Raw genomic sequence first — 8,970 nt, 5'->3', positions numbered from 1 at the left:
AAGTTGGGGGAGGAACAGGAGGAAAGAAACGGCCAGGAAGAAGGCCAATTTCGCTGCCCGAGTGGCGGCCGCGCCCGTTCCCCGGGGACCGCCAGGGGGCGTGCCGGCCCGCTTACGGCGGAGCCTTGGGCACGTGACCACCGTCCAGCCCTCCCGCTTTACGGCCCGTCGCCGAGGCGGCGGTTACCTTGGGGACGGGGCTTGCGTGGCAACGGTAACTAAGGAGCTCGCGGTGGAGAAAGCCAGGGCCGCTGGAGGCGGGGAGGTGACAGAGGGGTCCAGGCGGCGGGACGGCCCGGCCACTGAGGCCCACGGAGGGCGCGCTCTGTGAGTCGGGGGCGGGGGCCCTGGCGTGGGAGGGCCCGGTGCCCCGCGGGGGGCGCTCGCCGCACCCCGGCCGGGCCTGGGGCGGCCTCGGAGAGACCCGAGCTGAGCGTTGTGCCCCCAACAGGCCCCCACACCTTCCTTCCGCCCCTCCCCCGAAGCCGTGCATCAAGATGCGCTGGCAAAGTTTGCAGTGGGCGCAGGCCTCGTGCTGAGGGCCCCTTGCTGGAAATCATAGTAATGATTTTTGAGATGCAGGAACCAAGCGTCAGGGAGGTCTGCTTCTTTCTAGCGGTGTGATCTGAATAAGTCCCTTCAACTCCCAGAGCCTCACACTCAAGTTTGGCGGAAGGAATAAACCAGAGACTATGCTAGAAGGCGTTTAAACTTTGTAAACAGTTGCCACCTTTCTCAGCCACTCTGCTGCAGCTGCGTTGAGCATTTGACATGGCATCTCAACCCCAGAATTTAGGGCTCTCATTTTTATTTTGCCTGTGAGCAAATTTGGACTCTGAGGGGTATAGTGACTTGCCCAAGGTCACAGAGCAAGTGAGTGGTGGAACCAGGTAGGGTTCAGTGCTAGGAGAGGCCGGTTGCAAAGCCGGCTTTTAACCACTAAGCACATTGCTTCTGCCCTTATTTACATTATTAGTATTGTCGTTAATGTTGGGGTTATCATTTTGCTGCCTGAGGGAATATGAATATATATAAAGTGAGCTAAAGGGCTCTAAAGTTATTCCTAGAAAGGCGAGAGGCCCTGGGATCAATATGTTGAAGATTTGGGACAGGCTTTCCCAGGAGTATGAAATTATTTTTATTGCTGTGGAAAGGAACCAGGGCCAGCATTGCACATTTCATCGATAGGTTAGTGCACCAGGAAATTAAAATGGGAACTGCTGATTGTTATGGTCAAAATTTCTCTAGAGAAAACTCCACAAAGAGGAATGTCAGACGCAGGGGAAGACCCACTAGAAGAAACAGAAGAAGATGGAGAAACAGAAATGGAAGAAGAAGAAGATTATAATTCATATTATAGAGAGGTAGAAAGTATGCCACAGAAATTAAAGGAAGATGATATATTAGTATGGAGACAGCCTCGGGAGGAGGGGGAGCAGGAGGAGGAGGAAGAGGAAGGAGAGGAGGAAGGGGAAGAGAAGGACGGGGTGGAGGAGAAATGGGAGAAGGGGGAGGAAGGGGGAAAGGACTGGGAGGAGGAGGAAAGAGTGGAGGAAGAGGAAGAGGAGCAGGGGGAGGAGGGGGGAGGAGTGGGAGAGAAAGAGAAGAAAGGAGAGGAGGGGGAGGAAGAATGGGAGAAGGAGGAAGGAGCGGAGGAGAAAGGGGAGGAAGAGGAAGAAGGGGGAGAAGGTGGGAAGGAGGAGGCTGTGAGAGAAAAAACGGAGGAAGAGGCTGCAGCAGCACGGGAGGAGGTAGCTGCAGGAGTACAGGAAGAAACCACAGTGAAGCCCCAAGAAATCACCAAGTCCAAGATCGGTTTGGAGAAACTTACATTGACTGATTCCCAGTCAATCATGTCGGGAACTTTTCTAGTAAGTAGTAATTGTAAATCATTCATTCATTCATTCATTCATTCATACATAATCATTAAATGACTGCTTACTATATACCAGGCTATGGAGATACAAATAAGATACAATCCATTCTCTTAAGGAATTCTAGGGAGTATCAGGAGGCAGACCTGAACTCTATAAAACAATGTGCTAAATGCAGTGATTGAAAGATGCAAGGGAGACATTTAAAAAACAAAACAAGAAAAACAGGGACACTTAACCCAGCTAGGAGGATGGTCAGGGGAAGCTTCCTGGAGGAGGTGTGCACCAGAGCTGATGTAAAGAGGGGCCAGGGATTAGCTGGAGTGTGCTTGTTTTAGAACAGAGTCCGTGTGATTATAGTAACGGAGGCTTTCCACAGACTCATCCTGGAAGAGAACTCAGCTGTGGTCCAAGGAGGAGTGACTCTGTGCCGAGTCTGTCCTCGGAGAGGACCAGTGCCACTTAGAAGAATGGTTCTGCTGTGTGGTTCTGCTGGTAGGCCAGGAATAAACCTGGCACACCCATGACTCATTTAAGTACAAAACGTCCCAGGCTCCTTTTTAAAGTGCTTCATGGTTCCCATGTGAGGCTAACGCTGACTGGCTGATTAGGAATAGAAAGGAAAATTTATGAGGGAATACGGCAGCACATACTGTAACTGGAATCACAATCTTCTTTTCTTTCTTTTTTAAGAAAACCCATAGTGGTGATGAGTCAAAGCGTGCATCAGAGCATTCAGAAACAAATGAGCTTTTTAGAGACTTGAGCTCACAACGAAGATTTCTTGATTTGGAGCAAATCAGTTCTGAGGAACTACAGATTAGTTCCCCTGACTCACAGCCCTCTAGCAAGCTTGGGCAGAAAATCCACCAGATGCCCCAAGATGAATCGGGACAAGAAGGGACAGATTTGGAAGCAGAAAAGGGAGAAAGGATACAAGACAAAAGACTATCAAACTTAAGTGAAGAAAAAGGAAAAGAATTCCAGCCCAAAACAGAGATCCCAGAGGATTCACTGGTGGCCACCAGTGAGGACATTTTGTTTCAAAAGGATGACAGAGCCAATGTGTACCCTTTGGTGAGTGTCATGTGCTTTTTGATTTCCTCCAACGCTCAGAGAGCATTGTGAAATAGGGGAGTTTTATGCACATGGAAAAAAAAAATACCACCAGAAATATCCTTTTGAAACTAACAATAGACTTGTGTGTTTTAAAGTTCAGTTCAGCGCTCCAGCTGGACATGCATGACAGACTACGGACAGGAACGCCGCATCTGGGTCCAATAGTGTTGCTCCGCAGGCAGGAAATTCCGGACGTGGTTTGTCTGTTGCACAGGGTGCTGGTTTTGGTGGGAGACTCAAGCTCCATCTCTCCTCCTCCCTCCCCCTCCCCTTCCCCTCTCCATTTTCTCACTTTGTGCTCCTCCTCCTCCATTCCTTCCCCTCTCCCCCCTCTCCTCACCTCTTCTGCCTTAGCTTGCTTGATAGCTTTACAAGCTCCTAAAACCATTACAGGCTCCTAAAACTATCCATTACCAAGATGGGTCAGAAAGTGAAGGGTATGGACTGGGGCACCTGGGTGGCTCAGTCGGTTAAGCCTCAGGTCTCGATCTCCAGGTCTGTGAGTCTAAGCCCCGCGTCAGGCTCTGTGCTGACAGCTCGGAGCCTGGATCCTACTTCAGATTCTATGTCTCCCCCTCTCTCTGCCCTTCTTCTCTCTCTCTCTCAAAAATAAACGTTAAAAAAAATTAAGAAAAAGTGAAAGGTATGGAAAAAAAGGGAAAGCCACTGTGAAAAGCACCAGGCAGTCCAAAGGAATCTGCCTTTGCTGCCACTGACAGTATTCCAGGGAGGCACCATCTGCGAGGAATAAAAATATTATCATTTACCAAGAGAAGGGAGAGGAAAGTTTTTTTTCCCCCTTCTTCCTCCATCTGCTTCTGACAATTGCCTCCTAGGATTCATCTCCTGTTTTTCTTTTTTCCCTGCAGAGTTGGCCTTTGGAAGATTTGTAAGCAACTGAATGTATATAAAGCATTTAATGTAGTTCAGAACATATAGGGCGCACTTGAGCGTCAACAGCTAGATGGCAGTGGTGGTGACAATGCCGATGAGGATGATGGAAAATGTCTAGTGAGAAGGGCAGACAACTGCCAGCCTCCTTTCTGTACATTTGGCTTACTTTGAGCAGTGGAGTTCAAGGTCAAAGCTTGTGATTATTCTGTCCAAAAGAAAGAATAAGTAAGTTTTAGAGCCCTTGAAGACTTTTGTCTTGTTTAGCCAGCTAATAAGACATCATGTAATATCACTAATGAGACCAGGTGACCTTTGTGCCAGGGGTTTGGGTCTCCTGTTAACCTTGGGCTCACAGCAGAACCAGACCTCTCTCTTCAAACTTGTTTAGCGCTTTGAGTATACCTTCTTTCTTTTCCCGTTCCTGTATTGTTTTTCCTTTCTGTTAAAATTACTAGGTGCTCCTTATATTAAAAAAAAAAAAAATTAAACAAAGCAGATTCCCCTTCTTACACTGACCATGCCCATCCCAGTTCCCTGGGGTGACCACTGTTACGGTTTGGTGTAACTGTAGATCTTTCCAGACCTTGTTCTGTGCATCTACAGACCTGTTAGCTGTGTACTCCCGTGAGTGTGTGCACACACACACCATGACACCCATTAGTTTTTGTTCTCTTTACCAGTGACAGATTCTGCATGTCTGCAGAGTATTTTTCTACTTCATATATCTTGGAGGATTTTATTTTATATCAGTGAATGTAGATCCATTTCCTCGTTAAAAATTTGTTTTAATTTTTTTAAATGTTTATTCATTTTTGAGAGACAGGGAGAGACAGTGGGTGAAGGGCAGGGAGAGAGGGAGACACAGAATCGGAAACAGGCCCCAGGCTCCGAGCTGTCATCACAGAGCCAGACACAGGGCTTGAACTCATGAATGGTGAGATCATGACCTGAGCTGAAGTCGGACACTCCACCGACTGAGCCACCCAGGTGCCCCTAAAAAAGTGTTTTTTAATGTCTATTTATTTTTGAGAGAGAGAGACAGAGCGTGATTGGGTGAGGGACAGAGAGAGAGGGAGACACAGAATCCGAAGCAGGCTCCAGGCTCTGAGCTGTCAGCACAGAGGCTGGAACTCAAGAAATGTGAGTCCTGAGCCGAAGTTGAACGCTTAACCAACTGAGCCACCCAGGTTCCTGCCCCCATTTCTTCATTTTAAATTCAGGCATTTCCCTATTATTGATGGCCATTTATGTTCCTTCTGATTTCGTGTTCTCACTAGAGGTGCTTCAGTGAGCGTGCTTCTGAGTCTCTCTCTGTGCCCATGGCACCCTCCGTTTCCTTTGGGGTCCCCTGCCTCATCCCAAAGGCCTGGAGTGGCTCATGGGGCTCATGGACACTGTCTCCAGCCAAGAAAGAAGGGTATCCTGCATTTATTTTTTTTTAATTTTTTTTTCAACGTTTTTTTATTTATTTTTAGGACAGAGAGAGACAGAGCATGAACGGGGGAGGGGCAAAGAGAGAGGGAGACACAGAATCGGAAACAGGCTCCAGGCTCCGAGCCATCAGCCCAGAGCCTGACGCGGGGCTCGAACTCACGGACCGCGAGATCGTGACCTGGCTGAAGTCGGACGCTTAACCGACTGCGCCACCCAGGCGCCCCGGGTATCCTGCATTTATGAGAGGGGATCTTGTGACTGTCAAATGTAGTGAAATCTGGTTTTGACAATAACGTTTTGTTTTCATGTTTTACAGGAAAAGATTGCCATGAGAGATGGCTATCTGCGTGATTGGTCACCATGAGTGCAAAATGCAATGAATACTGTGTGGTTTCAATTAATGTGAGCACTGCTTGACAAGGAAGTTCTGTTAATACCGAATGAACGAGTTACTAAAAATCTCTAATCACTTAGCCATCGCTTTAGATGACACCACATTCGATTAATTGGCCTTAGTTAATTTTTTTTAAGCTTACTTATTTTCAGAGAGCGCATGTGAGCTGGGGAGGGGCAGAGAGAGAGACAGAGAGAGAGAGAGAATCCCAAAGACTCCAAGCTGTCAGCGCAGAGCCGGACCCAGGGCTCAATCCCACAAACCATGAGATCATGACCTGAGCCAAAGTCGGTTGCTTAACCAACTGAGCCACCCAGGCGGCCCTACCTTTTGGCTTTTGTGAAAGATGCTGCTGTGAACCTGGGTGTATGAATGTCTCTTTGAGACCCTGCTTTCAGTTCTTTTAGGTGCATGCCCAGAAGTGTGATTGCTGCATTATGTGGTAATTCTGTTTTCAAGTTTTTGAGGAGTCCCCTTGGTGTGTCCATAGCAGCTGCACCATTTCACGTTCCCACCAGGAGTGCACCATGGTTCCGATTCCTCTACATCCTCATGAAATTTACCCTCAAGCATTTTTTGTTAAGTTTTTTTTATTTATTTTGAGAGAGAGAGAATCCCAAGCAGGCTTTGCACCATCAGCGCTCAAACCCACGAGCTGTGAGATCATGACTTGAGCCAAAACCAAGAGTCGGATACTTAACCAACTGAGCCACTCAGGCACCCCAGAATTTACCTTTTAAGCGTACAGTTCGTTGGTCTTTAGCCTGTTCACAAGGGTGTGCAACCATTACCACTATGCAATTCCAGAATGTTTTCATCCCCCCCAAGAGAAATCCATCCCCCTTAGCAGTCACTCCCCACCCCCTCTTCCAGCCGCCCCGCAGCCGCTCATCTACCTTCTGTCTCTGTGGATGGAGTCACACACTCCGCGGACCTGTGTGTCTGGCCTCTTTCAGAGTCATGGCTTCAAGGGTCATCCACACTGTAGCACGTGGCTGAGGACTTTCTTGAAGTGCTTTCTCCTCTTTGGACTGATGATGTGAAATCTTTCTCCTCCAGAGACTGTGCCAGGAGCGCCTAGCATCCTAGCTCTGGCCTCGGCACACTTAGTGTCTTGCTGGTTTTACCTTTGTCTTCCAGACCTTGACCTGGTCTTTCGGCTGGAACAGTTCTCTTCCTGTTTACTATATTCGAGATGAAAACCAGAGAGTTCTTCTGTATGTCTGCGCTCACACCGCGGTCATCTACAACGTTTTCAATAATAGTCAGCACCATCTTCAGGTATGCAAGGTTTTTGTTTATTGTTTTTCGTTTTGTTTTGTTTTTACCACAGGTAAAAGAGGTTGTTTTTCACTAGACTACAGCATTTTGTTTTTTGTTGCAAGGGCTGACTTCATTGTATCACCATCGTGTTTTCCTACCTCTCTTCTGAACTATAGCAAATCTTGTCTTTAGAAACCCATTTTATTACTCACTGTCTGTCTGATCCTAATCAGAATCAATTAACAAATAGCAATTGATTTTAATTTTATAGCAACAAGAATTTAAAGCATTTGTATTTTTTTTTTCTGCATTTCCCTAAAAATGTGGTCAGGATAGATCATGTTGTCTCCACACATCTGGGGGGAACACAAAAGGCTTCAGCAGGGATTCGAACCCTTTGCAGGTTTAAAAGGGCATTCGTTGATCCTTATAATCATGCTGAGAAGTGGGTGTTAATATTCCCATTGTACAGAAGAAAAAACAAAGGCTCAGAGCAGGTTAACTGACTTGCCTGAGCCTGCACATGAAGCCAGGTCTTGAATCCAGGTCCCCTGACTTGAAAGTATTGAGTAGGTTTGGGGCACCTGGGTGGCTTGGTCGGTTAAGAGTCCGACTTCGGCTCAGGTCATGATCTCACGGTCCGTGAGTTTAAGCCCCGCGTGCTGACCGGGGTTTCTGTGCTGACCGCTCAGAGCCTGGAGGCTGTTTCAGATTCTGTGTCTCCCTCTCTCTCTGCCCCTCCCCTGTTCATGCTCTGTCTCTCTCTGTCTCAAAAATAAATAAACGTTAAAAAGAAAAAAAGAAAAAGAAAGTATTGAGTAGGTTGGTTTTGTCCTATCCTGTCCCCCCCTTGAACACCTTTATTTGTTTTCAGCGCCGTCTGTGCCTCCCCAAGTGTCCCACATGCCTGCCTTCCCCACACCACTCTGCTTCCTCCGTTCCTGACATTTTCATCATTTACCTGACCAAATGTCCTCCTTTCTTGGACTTCTCTGACTTTCCACTCGTTAACCCAATGAACAGTTCCATGTTACCCTTTTCAATGGACATATATTTTAATAAGGACCTTCTTTAATCAATACCTAGGTCAAAAACATCACAAAGGATTTTCCCATAGCCCATTGTGCCAGGGATCCAAGCCATGTGGGTGCAGCTGGAAAAAGTTGCTCTCTAGAAGGCCAGGAATACACACGAAACCAGCCAGCACCACTCTGTGGAGCTCAGTTGAGTGTGTGGGACTGTGCACAGTGGTAATGGCACAGGGAGAAGGGAGAGCTGGTGTCTGCAGAGTCAGGAAGAGGCAAGAGTGGGCAGAGGGGCTGGGAAATGGGGACAATGCCAGGCAGGTCAGAGTGAGCTGGCTGGGAAAGACCTTGACCATTCATTCATTCATTTCACAGATATTTCTCATAGCATCTGTTGCAGATTCTGGGTCTGTAGTCATGAACAAAACAGATCCAGTCCCCCCCACCTCATGGAGCTTATAGTCTCGTAAATACGTAACTATGAATTATAACAAGCACTCCAAAGGAAATGTGGGAATGCTATAGGGGAGAGGTCAAGAGTGAGAGCCGGACCTCAGATTGGGTTGCCTGGGAATGCAGACATGCCCTTCATGCCGAGATCTGACTGATGAAAATGAATCAACCAGGGACAGGTTGGGGAGGAGCATTCTAGACTGTTTGCAGGCCTGTGCGTGGGGCCCAGAAAGGAGGCCAGTATGGCTGTTGCGGAGTGAGCGAGGGAAGATGAAGAAGGGTGGAAAGAGGCTATTTCCTGGCAGGGAGCACTACCGTTTTTTCTGTGTTTCCAGAAGATTCCTGAGTTACTGGGAAAGGATTATAGGGGGCTGGGAATGAAAGCAGATGGACCAGCGAGGAACCTTTTGCTCCAGAGCTGCTCAGTGACCTGATGTGGACACTGTTTTAGGGCGATGAGGCCGGCAGGGAGCTTCCAGGGGACTAGGCAGAACCCCAACATTTATTCTCAACC

At 47.8% G+C, this 8,970-nt stretch overlaps 1 protein-coding gene across 1 annotated transcript in view; it reads left to right on the top strand.

The window, feature by feature from the left end:
- Nucleotides 1–1,268: 1,268 nt before the first annotated feature.
- The window catches only part of CFAP251 (cilia and flagella associated protein 251), a 72,777-nt gene continuing 65,075 nt past the window's right edge, over nucleotides 1,269–8,970 (top strand). Inside the window, 4 exon segments of the mRNA XM_047088450.1 lie at nucleotides 1,269–1,487; nucleotides 1,704–1,871; nucleotides 2,568–2,951; nucleotides 6,856–6,996. Of these exon segments, the coding sequence (XP_046944406.1) occupies nucleotides 1,269–1,487; nucleotides 1,704–1,871; nucleotides 2,568–2,951; nucleotides 6,856–6,996 (912 nt within the window).

Source organism: Lynx rufus, unplaced genomic scaffold (assembly GCF_022079265.1).
Source record: "Lynx rufus isolate CCGP_SWC_20201006 ecotype Redwood Valley unplaced genomic scaffold, mLynRuf1.p SCAF_24, whole genome shotgun sequence".
NCBI classification, from domain to species: Eukaryota; Metazoa; Chordata; class Mammalia; order Carnivora; family Felidae; genus Lynx; species Lynx rufus.
This window is presented reverse-complemented; position numbering and strand designations above follow the sequence as displayed.